Below are 19,289 nucleotides of genomic sequence, written 5' to 3' on the forward strand. Positions count from 1 at the left end.
CAAACAAACTTTACAAAAGGGATAAAAATTAGACATCTAAATGTAGTAATGGGAGTACTGTACCTGTTTCCAACAAGGTTAACGGCACAAAGATCTCCCTGCCGTACCTCAGGAAGACCAGAAGGTGGCACAACCACTCCAGGCAACATAAGATCTGTAACAGTAAAATAATCCAGATTTACTGCATGCAGTGAATCCAAATGTTAAAGCAGCAGATATCCATTAGAAAACAATTTCTGTATTAAATCTACAAATTATTCATATTTTAATCAAATGTAGAAACTTTTAATTTTGTGAGCAATAGAGTAATGAATATCAATGATTCAGCCATGTAGGTTGATATTTAATTATTATAAGACATAAAGTAGCACTATTTTTATAAAGATTAACTAAAGCGAGACTACAGGCAAATGATACTAAACTATTGCACTGCAGTGCAAGTCTCTTGAGATTATGCTGACTTCTGTAACACACCGGTCAGAATTTGGCTGTGTGCATTGCTGGTTAACACACTTCAAAAGGGAGTTTAGGAACTGGAGGAGTGAACAACATCAAGGATGACCACGTACAAAGGGGAACAAACTCAGAGGCTAGAGAAGCCTAACCTTGATCATCGAGTGAATGAAGTCTGGGGCAACCTAACTAATTTCATATAAAGTTTTAAACGACATTGGCAAGATAAATCCAGGATATTAGTTTCTCAGCCCAAACAGTACAATTTGAGGTTGTAAAATTAAGTATGATTTGTCAACACTAGATTTAAAATTCTAGATCCCAGAAAATGTAATTTAAGATCCTAGGAAAAGAAAGCTTTATACAAATATGTAAAAGGTAAAGTCGCCATAGTCCCAAATGGCCACTGGTGGTGATTTAAACTCGAGGATCACCACACCTCAGGCGAGGGGCAAGGTTGAGAAGTGGGGGGGGGGGGGGGGGGGGGGGGGGAGCCTTTATGATTAACTTCAGCTGGTACGTGAATTGTAGTTGGGGTCGCTCTGCATCATTAACCTGCTATCCAGCCAACTGAGCTAACTGACTTCCCGTACAAATATCTATTGGGGAAGGCAGTACACTCAAATGAGTTAGGGAAATTCAAGATAGTTATATGATAGACTTGATAAAATGGAACAGGAGCAAGCATATTGTTTTACTCCCATCATTCTTGACATTTGCCTCCTGCGCTTATGACTACAACACTGTCCAGTAGTCACAACTTTGGAAATTGGAACAGATGAATCATGTCTTAATTGCCATTCATCTAATAGTTTCTCAACATGTGGCCTTGTGTGAGAAATAACAATTTACAAAACATAATTCCTAAAAAGATAAATCCTGGAAAAAAGAACATGACAAAAAAGCTACTGGGTGGGGTTTTCTGCACCTCTGTTTTGTGGCGGTGGAGACAGCCTGCCCTGGGCCAGCAGCGGGATCTTTCTGTCCCGCCATTGTCAACAGGGCAGTTTGATTGTTTCCACCCTCTGCAGCGGGGGAACCCACAGCATGGTATTGCCATCGGCAGGACCAGAAGATCCTACCGGCAGGAGCAACCTTTGCCAAAAACTAAAACACGGCAGCGAAAGCCTGGGTTAAAATCAAATGCGTAACCAGAACACAAAATAAAAAGACACAAAGCTAAAATTAAAATAATTTCTTGGATTGAATCCCCATAGTACAATTTAATAGAGGGGTTCAGATGACGTCATTAATCTCAGAAGCAAAGTTCACAGTAATTTAGTGATGTGCCAGGATGTTTATAAAGTGGATGTCTTGAATTCTCTCCCTTACGTTTGAATATTTGTTTGAAAGTTCGAAATTACAATGTCTGCCTTTTCCCCACAAGAAGCTGAACTGGATTCTCCTGCTACCTGACAACTGCCCATCAAGAAAAACAACAACTTGTATTTACTAGCCCGAGGACTAAAATGCCCCAAAGCACTTCAGAGGAACATTATAAACCTAATCTGAAATTGTCACATAAATCGATACTAAGGCACTGGCTTGGCCAAAAAGGTGAATTTTAAGGGCAGTCTTAAGAGGAGGAAAGAGAAGTTTCAGGGGGGAAATCCAGAGCTTACAGCTTTGGCAGCTAAAAGTACAGACAGGCCCTCCGAATACACAGGATCTGCTCAGATGAGGAGGATCGCAACAGACACCTCCAGACGCTGAAAGATGCCCTCATAAGAACAGGATATGGTGCTCGACTCATCGATCAACAGTTCCGACGCGCCACAGCGAAAAACCGCACCAACCTCCTCAGAAGACAAACACGGGACACGGTGGACAGAGTACTCTTCGTCGTCCAGTACTTCCCCGGAGCGGAGAAGCTACAGCATCTCCTCCGGAGCCTTCAACATGTCATTGATGAAGACGAACATCTCGCCAAGGCCATCCCCACTTCTTGCCTTCAAACAACCACGCAACCTCAAACAGACCATTGTCCGCAGCAAACTACCCAGCCTTCAGGAGAACAGTGACCACGACACCACACAACCCTGCCACAGCAACCTCTGCAAGACGTGCCTGATCATCGACACGGATGCCATCATCTCATGTGAGAACACCATCTACCAGGTACACGGTACCTACTCTTGCAACTCGGCCAACGTTGTCTACCTGATACGCTGCAGGAAAGGATGTCCCGAGGCATGGTACATTGGGGAAACCATGCAGACGCTACGACAACGGATGAATGAACACCGCTCGACAATCACCAGGCAAGACTGTTCTCTTCCTGTGGGGGAGCACTTCAGCAGTCACGGGCATTCAGCCTTGGATCTTCAGGTAAGCGTTCTCCAAGGCGGCCTTCACAACACACGACAGCGCAGAGTCGCTGAGCAGAAACTGATAGCCAAGTTCCGCACACATGAGGACGGCCTAAACCGGGATGTTGGATTTATGTCACATTATCAGTAACCCCCACAGCTTGCCTCCTGGACTTGCAGAATTTCACTAGCTGTTCTGTCTGGAGACAATACACATCTCTTTAACCTGTGTTTAATGTTCCCTCCACCCACATTGTCTGTACATTTAAGAGCTGGCTGGCTGTAGGATTCGCATTCTAATCAGTATTCTGCAACTTGATTTTGTGTCTCTGTGCACTGTTTGAGAGCAGATTTCCACTCCATTTGACGAAGGAGCAGTGCTCCGAAAGCTTATGGTATTTGCTACCAAATAAACCTGTTGGACTTTAACCTGGTGTTGTGAGACTTCTTACTGAGCTAAAAGTACAACCATCATGGTGCAGCAATTAAAATTCGGGATGCTCAAGAGGCCAGAATTAGAGGAGTACAGATATCTCAAAGGGTTGTAGGACTCGAGGAGATTACAGAGACAGAGAGTATGAGGCCATGGATAGCAAGGATAAAAATGTTAAAATCAGGGATTTGTTTACCCAGAGGCCGACATTGGAGAGTGAGCACAGGAGTGATAGGTGAATTGGGTTTGATCCAAGTTAGGACATGGGCAGCAGGGTTTCAGGTGACCTCAAGTTTACAGAAGATAGAATGTGGGAGGCAGGTCAGGAGTGCTTTGGAATAGTCAATGTAGAGGCATAAAACTGGTGACATTGGATCAGGTCCCCATTATACGCCCTGGTTGATTTTCCTTTAGGTTGATGGCAAAGGATTAAACAGCAACTACTCAATTATAAAAACCATATTTTCTTAGTATTAAACAGCAAGTACTCTATTATTAAAAGCATCTTTTCTTAGTATTCAAAACAAGTACAGTATAAAAACTATATTTTCTTGGTAATCCAATAACATTGTCAGGAAGGTGGCTGATTTAGTTCAGATGTTCCTGGTGCAGGATCCTGAGAGGAGCGATAAGACACACAAGACAATATTAGGGCATGTGTTTATAAGCTTGTTCATACAGGTTGGTTTTAAAAAATGTCTTAAAGGAAGAAAGCAAAGTAGAGAGTCAGAGATTTAGGGAGGAGTTCTAGAGCTTAGGGAATAGTTAGCTGAAGGCCTGGCTAGCAATTGTGACACAATAAAACCAGGGATGCTCAAAGGCAAGAATTAGATGAATGTCAATATCTTGGAGCTTTTTGGGGTTGAAGTTGATTACAGAGATGGAGAAGGTGGGAGGGATTTGAAAACAAAGAGAATTTTAAGATCAACACTTTAACTGGTAGCTAATGTAGGTTAGTGAACATGGGGGTGAACGGGACTTGGTGAAAGTAAGGGCACGGGCTGCAGTTTTGGATGGTCTCAAGTTTACCAACAATACTAAACAAACCCTAACTCACACGAGTAGAATGAATGGTTTGGACAGTCTAATTACACTCATTTAAATAAGTGTAATTATATTGCATCATAGATGATGAGATGTTATACAACGGGATGGATAAGGCAAAGGAACGTGCAGTCTTCAGTCAGCGACTGACAGAGCTTGCTACATAGTGATGGCGCATTGGCAATCTGTAGTGACCATTGAGTACATAAGTACATTATCCCTTGAGAAAAGGCAAGTCAAACTTTTTGAAAACTACTATAGCCATGACAAATAATTTTATCCAAAATAGATCCTTGAATACTTCAATTGAAACTTTGATTTGAAAGAAAAGCAGGCTTGAATTTGCTGCCCATGTCTGAATTCACTGTTCCCCTATCACCCGTGTTCACTGAACTCCCAGTCAAGCAACGCCTTGATTTTAAAATTCTCATCCTTGTTTTCAAATCCCTCTACGGTCTTGCCCTTCTCTATCTCTTGCAACTCCTCCAGCCCCTCAACCGTGCCCCTCTAATTCTTGGTCTCTTATGCATCCCTGATTTTAATCTCTCCACCACTGGTGGCTCAGGTGTCTAGGCCCCAAGTTCTGGACTATTTTTCCTACACCTCTCTGACTCGCTATCTTTGATTTGATTTATTACTGTCACATGTATTAACATACAGTGAAAAGTATTGTTTCTTGCGTGCTAGACAGACAAAGCATACCGTTCATAAAGAAGGAAATGAGAGAGTGCAGAATGTAGTGTTACAGTCATAGCTAGGGTGTAGAGAAAGATCAACTTAATGCAAGGTAAGTCCATTCAAAAGTCTGACAGCAGTAGGGAAGAAACCGTTCTTGAGTCGGTTGGTACGTGACCTCAGACTTTTGTATCTTTTTCCTGAAGGATGAAGGTGGAAGAGAGAATGTCCGGGGTGCGTGGGGTCCTTGATCATGCTGGCTGCTTTGCCAAGGCAGTGGGAAAGTGCAGGCAGAGTCAATGAATGGGAGGCTGGTTTGCGTGATGGATTGGGCTACATTCACAACCTTTTGTAGTTTCTTGTGGTCTAGGGCAGAGCAGGAGCCATACCAAGCTGTGATAAACCAGAAAGAATGCTTTCTATAGTGCATCTGTAAAAGTTGATGAGAGGCGTAGCTGACATGCTACGAACTCTCTACATCTTGCTTTCCTCCTCTAAGATACTCCTTAAAATTTAGCTCTTTGACCAAGCTTTTGGTCACCTGACCTAATATCTCTTTGTGTCTCAGTCTTGCTTCTACAATGCTCGAGAATCACCTTGCAACGTTTTAAGTTAAAAATGCTATATCATTTGTTGTTAAAACATAAAAAGGTGCTTTCTTCCTATAAGGACTCTTCTGTCTTCCATGAAATTGGATTATTCTGTTTATTTTCCTAAAACTGTACCCTAATAAATACACTCAATAAGGACTTGTGACGACTGCTCCACAGATGAACATTAAAGAAAGTCACAAATTGCACAATGAGAGGAAAAACAGAAAACAATTGACAGAAAAGATGAACGTGCTCTGGCAAAGCAGTGATTTGGAAAATCTTGAGAATTACGTGGCATTCAGGATTACAGAATACTTTCTTAAATTTTACTATTTAGTCCCCACCTCAAGTTTAGCTGAACGGCTCACACTCAAGTAACTATAGGAACAGAAAATATTCTTCCACAAAATGTGAACTATTACATAGGCTGAAATCATTTAAAATTTTTCTCTTTATGATATGTTTTTGTGCCTTTGGCTTTCAGATGCCTCACCTGCTCCTCCAGCGAGTTTTGTTAGTACAGCAGGCCATGTTGTGAATGCAGGGAGCAGATCTGGGTAAGACCAGAGGGTATACACTGTGCAATAGAAATAAAAAGATATCAAACTACTAAACACAAAAGACATGGGGAGAAAGGAATTCTGAGTTTGAGCAATAAAGTAACATGCGCGGTATCAAATTAGCTGCCTGTTACTAGTCTCTCTCCAGAAAGATGTATAATGGCAGTCGTCCATCTTAAAGTAGCCCCCACAGTCACCATGACACCCCCTCCATTGTATTCACTGGATGCTCCATTCAAACGGGAACAATTCACTCAGACCTGATGCTGAAATCAGACTGAATGTTGAGGTCTTTATGACTGCCTGAGTGGAGTTTGCACGTTCTCCTCATGTATGCATGGGTTTCCTCCGGGTGCTCCAGTTTCCTCCCAGAGTCCAAAGATGTGCAGGTTAGTTGATTGGCCATGCTAAATTGCCATTTAGCTCAGGTAGATGACACTGTGGAACAGAGCATCAATGGCCCATTACTTTGGAGATGGAGATTTGAGTTCAGAATACAGTAAAACAAGTGCACAAAATTCAATTTGACAGATTCAGGTATGACATCAAGTTTATTTTTTAATTCATTCAAGGGATGTGGGCTTTGCTGCTAGGCCAGCATTTATTGCCCATCCTTAATTGCCCTCGAGGTGGTGGTGATTCTTGAACCGCTACAGTCCATGTGATGTAGGTACACCCAGTGCTGTTAGGGAGGGAGTTCCAGGAGTTTGACCCAGCAACAGTGAAGGAATAGTGACTGACTTGGAGAGGAACTTCCAGATGTTGGTGATCCCATAGGTTTGCTGACATTGTCCTTCTACACATCTTGGGTCACTAATGGGCAATTTACCATGGCCAATCCACCCAACCTGCAGGCCTAACTTCTCCTTTTATGAAATTGCTGTAATCAGAAAACACAGTTTTTAAATAAAACACACACACCTGTTGGATAAATTATCTTGTTCAGTTCAAAAAAGGCGGGGTTCTTATTCAAAACATAGGCAGTCACTGCTTCTCCTTTGTGCAAATACATTTTCACCACATTCAGCTCCTCCTTGGTCGGTATGAGTTGTGACAGTTCCTTACCAGATAAAGAAGGGAAGGCTGACTGTAAGTCAGCCCTGAGCTTCCTCCTGGGGAATGAAAAGCAATTTGGGTTGGTTGCTTAAAATAATAATTCTTTAGTTTTACCAACACATTGATTCTCACTACAATCAATCCATGTTTGGGTTTCTACTTTCAAATCTCTTAGTGTGTATTTACATTGTACACAGTGGAATGAGACTGAATGTTCTTGTTCTCTGGACTTACAGAATTGATTTGGCACTGGTTCGTTCCAACCAGTTTTCACTTTCTCTAAGCAAAGCTTTTTTCAAACATTATGGTAGTCTGATGTTTATATTTCACTCGACAGTCCAATATATGAAAGATCACTTTCGTACTGCAGTCAGGGATTTGCAGGTCAGTGTGGCTGGGATACAGTAGCTGGACTCTGTAGCACAGCATTGTCAAATGCAGTACTTCAAAATAAATAGGTTTACTTGCTGACAAATTCCCATTCCTCTGTAATTTTAAAGCTGCTTCACGCACTAACTTCTATAGCATTGTCAGTAATGATAAACAATCCATTTGAAAGGATTAACCTTGTGGTGCAAGATCCTTTGGGGGAGAGTGACCGTAATATAATTCTTCATTAAGATGGAGAGTGACATAGTTAAGTCTGAGACTAAGGTCCTGAACTTAAGGAAGGCTAACTTTGACGGTATGAGATGTGCTAGGATAAGCTGGCAAAGGGTAGAAACCCTACAGTGCAGAAGGAGGCCATTCGGCCCATCGAGTCTGCACCGACCACAATCCCACCCAGGCCCTACCCCCACATATTTACCCGCTAATCCCTCCAACCTACGCATCTCAGGACTCTAAGGGGCAATTTTTAACCTGGCCAATCAACCTAACCCGCACATCTTTGGAGTGTGGGAGGAAACCGGAGCACCCGGAGGAAACCCACGCAGACACGAGGAGAATGTGCAAACTCCACACAGACAGTGACCCGAGCCGGGAATCGAACCCAGGACCCTGGAGCTGTGAAGCAGCAGTGCTAACCACTGTGCTACCGTGCCGTACTTAAGGGGTTGACAGTGGATAGGCAATGGCAAACATTTAAAGAACACATGGATGAACTTTGACAACTGTACATCCCTGTCTAACATAAGAGTAAAACGGGGAAGGTGACTCAACCATGGTTAACAAGTGAAATCAGGGATAGTGTTAAAGCCAAAGAGGAGGCGTGTAAATTAGCCAGAAAAAGCAGCAAACCTGAGGACTGGGAGAAATTTAAAATCCAGCAGAAGAGGACAAATTTAATTCAGAAGGGGAAAATAAGAGTATGACAGTAAGCTTGCAGAAAACATAAAAACTGACTGCAAAAGCTTCTATAGATATGTGAAGAGAAAAAGACTGGTGAAGACAAATGTAGGTCCCTTACAATTAGAATCAGGCAAATTCATAATGGGCAACAAAGAGATGGCTGACCAGCTGAACAAATACTTTGGATCTGTCTTCACTAAGGAGAAAACAAATAACCTTGCAGAAATATGAGGGGACAGAGGGTCTAGCATGAAGGAGGAACTAAAGGAAATCCTTATTAGTCAGGAAATTGTATCGGAGAAATTGCTGGGATTAAAACCTAATAAGTCCCCAGGGCCTGATGCTCTCCATCCCAGAGTACTTAAGAAAGTGGCCCTAGAAATAGTGGACACATTGGTGATCACTTCCAGCATTCTATAGACCCTGAAAGAGTTCCAATGGATTGGAGAGTAATGTAACCTTACTTTTTAAAAAAGGAGGGTGAGAAAACGGGGAATTATAGACCAGTTAGCCTGGGTGGTGGGGAAAATGCTAGAGTCAATTATTAAGGATGTAATAACTGAGCATTTGGAAAGCGGTGACAGGATCGGTCCAAGTCAGCATGGATTCACTAAAGGGAAATCGCACTTGACAAATCTTCTGGAATTTTGTGAGGATGTAACCAGTAGAGTGGACAAGGGTAAACCAGTGGATGTTGTGTACCTGGACTTTTGAAAGGCTTTTGACAAGGTCCCACACAAGTGATTAGAGAGAAATATTAAAGCTCATGGTATTGGGGGTAATGTATTGACTTGGATAGAGAACTGGTTGGCAGACAGGAAACAGAGAGTGGAAATAAACAAGTCCTTTTCAGAGTGGCAGGCAGTGACTAGTGGGGTACCACAAGGTTCAGTTCTGGGAACCCAGCTGTTCACAATATGCATTAATGATTTGGATGAAGGAATTGAATGCAATGTCTCCAAATTTTCAGATGACACTATGCTGGGTGGCAGTGTATGCTGTGAGGAGGGTGTTAAGAGGCTGCAGGGTGACTTGGACATGCTGACTGAGTGGGCAAATACTTGACAAATGCAATATAATTCAGATAAATGTGAAGTTATCCACTTTGGTGGCAAAAACAGGAAGGATGATTATCTGAATGGTGGCAGTTTAGGAAAAAGGGAAGTGTAACTTGACCTGGACGTCATGGTGGAACAGTCACTGAAGGTTGGCATGCAGGTACAGCAGATGGTGAGGAAAGCTAATAGCATGCTGGCCTTCATAGCAAGAGGATTTGAGTATATGAGTAGAAATGTCTTGCTGCAGTTATGCAGGGACTTGGTGAGGCCACATATTGAGTATTGTGTGCAGTTTTGGTCTACGAGTCTGAGGAAGGACATTCTTGCTATACAGGGAGTCCAGCGACTGATTCCCAGAATGGCAGGACTGACAAATGAAGAGAGACTGGATTGACTGGGTTTGTACTCACTGAGATTTAGAAGAATGAGAGGGGATCTCATAGAAACATATAAAATCCTGATGTGGTTGGACAGGCTAGATGTGGGAAGAACGTTCCCGATGTTGGGGAAGTCCAGACCAGGGGTCCCAGTCTAAGAATAGTCAGAGGCTTTTTCCCAGGGCTGAAATGGTTGCCATAAGAGGACACAGGTTTAAGGTGCTGGGGAGTAGTTACAGAGGAGATGTCAGGGGTAAGTTTTTCACTCAGAGGGTGGTGGATGTGTGGAATGGCCAGCAACGGTGGTGGAGGCGGATTCGATAGGGTCTTTTAAGAGACTTTTAGATAAGTACATGGAACTTAGTAAGATAGAGGGTTATAGGTAAGCCTAGTAATCGCTAAGGTAGGGACATGTTCGGCACAACTTTATGGGCTGAAGGGCCTGTATTGTGCTGTAGTTTTTCTATGTTTCTAATAAGGAGTAAGCCATTCAGGGCTGAGATGAGGACGAACTTCTTCACTCAGAGTTATGAACCTGTGGAATTCTCTGCCACGGAAAGCCGTTGGGGCCACTTCATTAGATATGTTCAAGAGGAAGCTGGACATGGCCCTTGCGGCTAAAAGGATCAAGGGGTATGGAGAGAAAGCGGGAGCGGGATACTGAAAGTGCAAGATCATATTGAATGGTGGTGCAGGCTCAAAGGGCCGAATGGCCTACTCCTACACCTATTTTCTATGTATCTAAAACACAGTCTTGCAATCCCTGAAGGTAATACTTGATTTCAAAAACCACACAAAAGGAGTCCTTGCAGAACTTTAAGGTCTGAGAACAGTTTGCCATCCTTCTAATTTTGGACTCCACAGTTGCTTTTACAGAACAAGCCACCCAGAAGTAGATTGAATGCAAACCAGAAACCAAAGAGTGAATTTTAAAAAGGGAGACCATTTTAGCACTGGTTGTGCATTTTATTATGCAATTCATTTTCATCAGAAACATTTTGGACATCAAAACCCAAGTTATGATTTTAATGTTATGACTCTGAGTATATGCCATAATTTTAAGTTAAATTCATGCAAGGAAGAGTTTCCATAAAGACTGATTAAATCCACAATCAGTTAAATTATCCCCCCTTGGAGCATATCTCGCAAACAGCCTGATAATCTAATACATTTGGATATAACAATCTTTCCTATTGGATCCCAATGATCTCCATGAGTAAAATGATTCTTGTGTCAACTTCAAAAGTTCACGGATTTAAACTGGAGGGCGAGCAATACCTTTAATGCTGAAAGAATTGTCGACAAAAGGTGTGAAAGTGATAAAATTAATCATCAAACTCCAAGTATATGACTTGAACATCAGTAACAGTGAATTTGTCTCTACCCTCTCTCCAGCCTATCCTCTGTCTACACCAGTCTTTTGGGTGTATATCACGATCACTTCAAAGAGATTGTCTAGTCACCACGCAATCTTTGACCTAACTGGGATGCAAATTTGAGAGCAGACAGTACAGCAAAAACTTTTTTTTGAAAATATGGCTAGAACTGATCCATTGTACACATTGTCCATTCCCCTGACACAGGAACAAAATAATTTTGTTAAACTGAGAACTTAAACTGAAAATATTTATAATTAGTCTGTCTCCATCTGTCAAGATAGACTACGGGTAGTCTCTCCCACCCCCCCCACACCCATCTAAAGTTAAGTAAAAATAATTTACACACATTTCCTCCCCCTCCTCCCAGCATTTTGCCACGTACATCTTCCATCTTGGTCTGGTTTTGCATTTGGCAACTAAACTAAAAGCAAAGCACTGTGGATACTGGAGAGCTGAAACAAAAAGTGCTGGAAGAATTCAGCAAGTCTGGCATTCTCTGTGGAGAGGGAAACAGAGTTAACATCTTGAGCACAATATTACTTCTTCAGAAACTTGCAGTTCAAAAGAATATTGGACTTGAAACGTTAGCTCTACTTCTCTCTCCATAGATGCTGTCAGACCTACTGAGTACTTCCAGCACTTCTTGTTTTCATTTTGGATTCAGCAAGCCTGAAACAAATCAACCCCAGAGTCATATGCATATTTGGTCTCTTAGATAGCGATAATGGTGGGTATACTGTAGGTACCACAAGGTGCAGACCAAGCAGGGTGATTTTCACAGCAGCATTGTGGTTAGCACTACTGCTTCACGGCATCAGGGACCTGGCTGGATTCAATTCAAACTTAGGTGACTATGTGGAATCTGCACATTCTCCCCATGTTTGCATCATCCAGGTGCTCCAGTTTCCTCCCACAGTCCAAAGATGTGTACGTTAGCTGGATTGGCCATGATAAATTGCCCTTTAGTGGCCCAGGATGTGTGGATTAGGGGATAAACACGTGGGACTATGAGGACAAGGCCTGGGTAGATACTCTGTTGGAGGGTCAGTGCAGATTCAATAGGCTAAATGGCCTCCTTCTGCACTGTCGGGGATTCTATGATAAAGTGAACACACTTTTGCCTTTCCTACTCTTCAAAAGTGCTTCATTGGCTATAACCTCTGCGGTTGTGAAATGCATTATTTAAAAGCAAGTTTTCTGCCCCTGGGATTAGGACTGACTTCACCAGTTCCTGGAAGGTCGAGTAAAATATTAGATTGAAAATAATAATAAGCTGTGGTGCTGGACAGGGAGGGAAAAAGACACAGCAACAACTTTCTGCTGATAATCTGAGGCCTGCCAAAGGGAGAGTGAGACTGTGTACAGACTGCAGTTTAATTAGCTCAAATCACCGTGACACTGACGCGTAAACATTACATTCTGACGTGCTGGAGTTTATTGATTCCGATTATTTGTCAATGAGAAAGATGTTTAACCTCTAAAGGCGGCCCATCGTCTCCTCAGGGGAGGGAGCCGGCGGAACACACCACAGAGCGGACACCATGAGCTCACCTATCCGACCCTTTGATCGCAGTGTTGGACTTGACGCGAAAAGGTTTGGCGAACATTTCCCCTTTTCGTGTTGTTGGGCGGCTCTCAAAAAGCCCGTCCCACTTGTTTAATTAGAGAGCAAATGGTTTTTCAATGTTTGTTCGGCTTCTGTCCGCTGCACCTGCCGCCATCTTGCGTGTTTCCCCTTCAGTGTTCCGAGTGGAACACACGCTTCCAGTGTGACCGCTCTGGAGGTTCCTACCTGCCCCAAGCACTGCAGCAAGACCAATTGTACATCAATCACTGTGTGACTTTTTCTCCAAATGTAAGCATCAAAGATAAATCTACTGACAATGGTAAATGCTGTCAATCAATACTCAATTCAATGTAGAATAGTAAGCATTATATTCATTTAAACGTTAGAATCATATTTGATTTGATTTATTATCGTGACAGTGAAAAATATTGTTTCTTGTACGCTATACCGACAAAACATACCATTCATAGAAGAGAAGGAAAGGAGAGGGTGCAGAATGTAGTGTTACAGTCATAGCTAGGGTGAATAACTAGGGCGGCGCAGTGGTTAGCACAGCTGCCTCACAGCTCCAGAAACCCAGGTTCAATTCCCAGCTTGGGTCACTGTCTGTGTGTAGTTTGCACATTCTCCCCGTGTTTGCGCGGGTTTCCTCCGGATGCTCCAGTTTCCTCCCACAGTCGAAAGATGTGCAGGTTAGGTTGATTGGCCATGCTAAATTGACCCTTAGTGTCCCGGGATGTGTCGGTTAGAGGGATCAGCGGGCTAAATGTGTTGTCGTTGTGGACTCGATGGGCCGAATGGCCTCCTTCTGCACTGTAGGGTTTCTATTATTTCTAGGACTGAATCCCTACAATGCTGTAGGAGGCCATTCAGCCCATCAAGCCTGCACCAACAACAATCCCACTGAGGGGCTACAGTGTTAAGACTGGTAGCTCTTTTAAGGTACCAACGTAATAAACTAACTCAAATTAACTTAGGGACAAAGTAAAAGGGGCAGCTCCCCAAAAGGAAGGGGGGAACAGCCCGAACCAAAAACAAAGTCGAAAGGAAACTTAAAACATCAAACCAAAAGGTGATTATCGGGGTCGATAATACACCCCAGCCCCTGCGGCGCCCAGCGGTCGCGGAAGGCGTCAACCGCGCCCGTGGACACCGCATGCTCCCTCTCCAGAGACACCTGGCCGCGAATGTAGCCGCGGTAGAGGGGCAGACAGTCGGGGTGGACGGCCCCGTTGATCGCCCGCTGCCTGGACCTATTGATGGCGCGTCTCGCCAGGCCCAGGAGCAGGTTAAGACTGGTATTTCTTTCGATACCAATCAAGTAAACAAACTCAAATTAACTTAGGGACAAAGTAAAAGGGGCGGCTCCCCAAAAGGAAGGGAGGAACAGCCCGAACCAAAAACAAAGTCGAAAGGAAACTTAAAACGTCAAACCAAAAGGTGATTATCGGGGTCGATAATACACCCCAGCCCCTGCGGCGCCCAGCAGTCGCGGAAGGCGTCAACCGCGCCCGTGGACACCGCATGCTCCCTCTCCAGAGACACCTGGCCGCGAATGTAGCCGCGGTAGAGGGGCAGACAGTCGGGGTGGACGGCCCCGTTGATCGCCCGCTGCCTGGACCTATTGATGGCGCGTCTCGCCAGGCCCAGGAGCAGGTTAAGACTGGTATAAGTGTGCAATCACAGCATGACGAGTTTACATAGGAATTTTCCCTTATATTTCCTGCATAGATACAGTGTACAGAACAAATTATGCTGTGGGTGTGGGTGTTGTAAAGTCAAAAAAGGGATTGTCAATTGATATTCAATAAGGTGCCACATCATAGGTTACCACATAAGATAAGACCAGGTGTCGAGGGTAATAAATTGGAACAGATAAAGGATTGGCTTAGCTAACAGGAAGCAGAGAGTGAGGACAAAAGGGTCTTTGTCAGGTTGGCAAGCTGTAACTACTGGAGGGCCACAGCTATCAGTGCTGGTGCCTCAACTATTTACAATCTACATCAATGACTTGGATCAAGGGAGCTAAATTTGCCAATGGCACCAAGATTTAGATTTAATTATGGGAGACATGATTGGAAAATTTGAAGATCACACACAAAATGGCTGTGTACTTGATTGTGAAGAAGATAGCTGTCAACTCAGAATGATATCAATGGTTTGGTTAAATGGGTGGAGACGTGTCAAATCGAATTCAATCCGGAAAAATGTGAGGTACTGCCTTTGAGGAGGGCAAACAAAGCAAGGAAATACTCAATAAGTGGAAAGATATTGAGAGAGGTTGAGGAAATCAAAGAACTTGAGGTACATGTCCACAGGTCCTTGAAGGTGGCAGGTGTGATGTTAGTGTACCTTTAAGAAAGTTTTTTTTTTCAAATCCTGTTGTAAGCAGATCTTTTTCAATTTGGTTTCATTGCTGCCGAGTTGTCTACGAGAGGTCCTTTTATTGCTACTTCAATAGCTTAATTGGGGTCTGTTTATTTTAACTCTGGGTTCATAGAATCATAAAAACCCTACAGTGCAGAAGGAGGCCACTCGGCCCATTGAGTCCACAATCTATTGAGTTGACAACAATCCCACCCCAGGCCTTTTCTCCTCAACCCCCACATTTACCCTGCTAATCCCTCTAACCTACACATTCTGGGACACTATGGACAATTCAGCATGACCAATCAACCCAACCCGCACATCTTTGAAGTGTGGGAGGAAACTGGACCACCGGGAGGAAACCCACTCAGACACAGGGACAATGTGCAAACTCCACACAGACAGCGAACCAAGCCAGGAATCGAACCCAGGTCCTGGAAGCTGTCATGCAGCAGTGCTAATCACTGTGCCACCGTGCTGCCTGTTGTTGTTTTATACTCTGCATTGTTAGGAGAAAAACTTTGGCAGGCCAGGTGAAAGGAGCTCTTTCATTTTTAGTTCTGAGCTGCAGGTTTGAGTTTTTAGTTTTAGAAGGGACAGCAAGCTGAAAAGAAGTATTTCTCTCTCCGTGGTTTTGGAAATTCTGTGGATTAGCAGAAAGCCTTCCTAGAGTAGAAAATCTGCTGTTGATGGCTTGACCAGAGTCTACTGGGGTTCTGGGAAGCTGTTCTGATTTCAAACTGTTCTGGGTTTGTCAAGAGGACTACTAGAACTTACAAGACTGAGAGTATTCAATTCTCCAACCAAAGGGCTCAATTCCAGTATCACGTGAGCAGTAGATTTTGCTGCATTGAACCTGTTTAAAGGGTTTTGTCTATGGCAAGGGTTTTGATTTGATTGGAAGACACTTGGATATTTTTGTTAAGGGTTATACATTATAGTGGTTGGTTTATTTCTTGTTTGTAATTGATAAAAGTTCTTGCTAATTTTCTTACTATACATGTTAACTATATTCTTAAATAAACTTCGCCCCTAGTGGGTCATTTCAATCATACCTGAAGTGAAACGTATCATGCTTTTCCTAGCCAAATTCAAGATGCAAAACTTATGATCCAGGTGGGCTCCATAAAACACTTTGAAGTTTGTGACCGGAACCATAACACAGGACAGTGGACACGGTGGTACAAGAAAGCATAAGGAATGCCTTCCTTTATTGGGTGAGGTATTGAATACAAAAGTAGGGATGTAATGGCGTAACTATATAAAATCCTGGTTAGGTCACAGCTAGAATTTTGTGCACAGTTCTCGTCACCACATTACTAGAAGGACATAATTGCTCTGGAGAAAGTGCAAAGGAAATTTATAAGCATGTTACCAGGCCTTGAAAATTGCAGCTATGATGAAAGATTGAATAGGCTAGAGTTGTTTTCCTTAGCACAGGGGAGGCTACAGGGCGGCCTATTTGAGGTGTACACAATAATGAGGAGCCTAGACAGGGTAGAGAGTTAAGACTTGTTTCCCCAAGCTGAGGGGTCAATTACCTGGGGGGGCATAGATTTAAAGTGATTAGTAGAAGGATTCGAGGGGCATGAGGAATATCGTTTTCACCCAGAGGGTGGTGGACATCTGGAATTCACTGCCTAAATTGAGGCTGAAATGTGCAACTCATTTTGAAAGGTACCTCAATCTGCATCTGACGTACTGTAACCCGCAAGGCTATGTATGGACCCAGATGCTGGAAAATGGGATTAAAATGAGCGACTAGTTTCTTTTTTCTGGTTGGCACAGACACAATGGGCTGAATGGCTTCTTTCTGTACTGCAGCTTTCCTATGGTTTTAAGATAAGTAAGAAAGTAAGTTGTCAAGAGGAGGTTAAACAGCTTACAAAGAGATATAGATGGGTTAAATGAGTGGGCACTCTGGGGAAGAATGGTTGAACAGATTGGGCCTTCACTCATTGGATTGTAGGAGAATGAAAGGTGGCCTTATTGAAATAGATCCTGAGGGGATTTGATAGGAGGATACCAGAAAGGTGTTCCTTCCAATGAGTGGGACTAGAACTCGGGGACGCAGTCTAAAGCCTCCTTTAGAAAATGTGAACATGTCCACTTTGGTGGGAAGAATAGACAGTGGAATGCTGTTTAAATGGAGAGGGATTGCAGAACTTAGTGTTTCAGAGGGATGTGTGTGTCTGGTAAATTAATCAAAAAAGTTAATGTTGCACGTGCAGCAAGGGATTAGGAAAGCAAACAGGATGTTGGCATTTAATACAAGGGGAATCAATTAAAATAGTAGGGAATTTTTACCGTAGTTGTACAGGGCCTTGGTGAAAGCATATCTAGAATACTGTGTACTGTTGTTGGCATCTCACGTGAAAAAAAATCTAATTGCATTAGAAGCAGTTCAGAGAAGATTCACTCAACTCACTCTGGGGAAGAATGGTTGAACAGATTGGGCCTTCACTCATTGGATTGTAGGAGAATGAAAGGTGGCCTTATTGAAATAGATCCTGAGGGGATTTGATAGGAGGATACCAGAAAGGTGTTCCTTCCAATGAGTGGGACCAGAACTCAGGGACGCAGTCTAAAGTCTCCTTTTTAAGATGGAGACGAGGAGGATTTTTTTTTCTTTGAGGTTGGTTAGTCTGTGAAATCCTCTTCCCCAGAAAGTAGTTTAAAGTTTATTTATTAGTGTCACAAGTAGGCTTACATTAACACAGCAATGACGTTACTGTGAAAATCCCCTAGTCGCCACACTCTGGCGCCTGTTCGGGTACACTGAGGGAGAATTTAGCATGGCCAATGCACCTAACCGACACGTGTTTTGAACTGTGGGAGGAAACTGGAGCACCCGGAGGAAACCGACGCAGACATGGGGAGAACATGCAGACTCCGCACAGACAGTGACCCAAGCCAGGAATCGCCAGGGACCCAGATTCGATTCCTGGCTTGGATCACTGTCTGTATAAAGACTGCATGTTCTCCCCGTGGAGGCTGGGTCATTGAATTCATTGAAGGCTGAGTTAGACAGATGTTTTGATCGACAATGGAATCAAGCGTATGGGCAGCAGATAGGAAAGTTGAAGGTGTGACCACAATCAGAATCAGTCATCTCATCAAATAGTAGAGCAGGTTCAAAGGGCCAGAATGACTACTCCTGCTCTGATGTTCCTGAGAGAAATACCCCTTTTAACGCCCTAATGATGTTAAAAAGAAACGCTTACATTGATATCACACTACTCTTGACCACCAGACACCTCAAAGCAGTTTACAGCCAAACACGTGATTTTGAAGTATAGATACTGTTGTAACGTAGGAAACAGGGCAACCAACATTGGTGCACACCAAACTCTCACAAAAACATTTGCATACAGTTTGAGTGAGTGAAGAGATGGATGTTGAGGATAATAAACCCATGGAATGAACTTCACCAGAAAGCGGTGGAGGTGTATAGCCCCATTGGCAGATAAGGAACAATTAGATTTTGGAATAAGAGCAGAGGATGCTGAACAAACTCAGCAGGTCTGGCAGCATCTGGAGGGAGAGAAAACAGAGTTAATGTTTTGAGCCTGTTTGACTCTTCATCAGAACTAGAGAGGGAGAAATGTATTAGATATAAACTGTGGCTGTGAGAGATTCCAACAAGATGTAGCAACATTAAGAATGAAATGCAAATGGCCTGGAGTGGGAGTGGGAAGGAGTGAAGGGAAGGCTTTTGTTTTGGGGCAATAAATGTATGGGATATTTTTCAAAAATGGTTTTAAGATGGAGGAATAAGACCACAGTCTAAAGTTATCAAACTCAACGTTGAGTCCCAAGGACTGTAATGAGCTTAATCGGAAAATGAGAAGCTGCTCCTCCAGCTTGTGTTGGGTTTCACTAGAGTATCGAGGCAGGCCAAGGATGGATATGTGGGCATGAGAGCAAGATGCTGAGTTAAAATAAAGCCAGGAAGGTTGGGGTCATGCTTGTGGACTGAGCGAAAGTGGTGAGTGACGGTGTTTCTCAAAGCAGTCACCCAGTTTGTGTTTAGTCGTTCCAATATAGGGAGCAGCGAATACAATAGACCAAATTGAAAGAAGTACAAGTGAAACGATGATTAACCAAAAAGGGGTATTTGGGGCCTTA

At 43.3% G+C, this 19,289-nt stretch overlaps 1 protein-coding gene across 2 annotated transcripts in view; it reads right to left on the reverse strand.

Moving 5' to 3' along the window:
- The window catches only part of eif2d (eukaryotic translation initiation factor 2D), a 42,383-nt gene extending 29,400 nt beyond the window's left edge, over positions 1–12,983 (reverse strand). Inside the window, exons 1-4 of one of the 2 annotated variants that reach the window (XM_078242207.1) lie at positions 12,779–12,983; positions 6,989–7,179; positions 6,001–6,084; positions 64–154 (exon numbers count right to left, since the gene is read on the reverse strand). In XM_078242207.1, coding sequence (XP_078098333.1) covers positions 64–154; positions 6,001–6,084; positions 6,989–7,179; positions 12,779–12,834 — 422 coding nt within the window. In that variant the 5' untranslated portion in view covers positions 12,835–12,983. Of the gene's footprint in view, positions 1–63; positions 155–6,000; positions 6,948–6,988; positions 7,180–12,778 lie in introns of both variants that reach the window. The other variant, XM_078242208.1, reaches the window with a different exon arrangement.
- Between the last annotated feature and the right edge of the window lie 6,306 nt (positions 12,984–19,289).

Source organism: Mustelus asterias, chromosome 25 (genome assembly GCF_964213995.1).
Source record: "Mustelus asterias chromosome 25, sMusAst1.hap1.1, whole genome shotgun sequence".
NCBI classification, from domain to species: domain Eukaryota; kingdom Metazoa; phylum Chordata; class Chondrichthyes; order Carcharhiniformes; family Triakidae; genus Mustelus; species Mustelus asterias.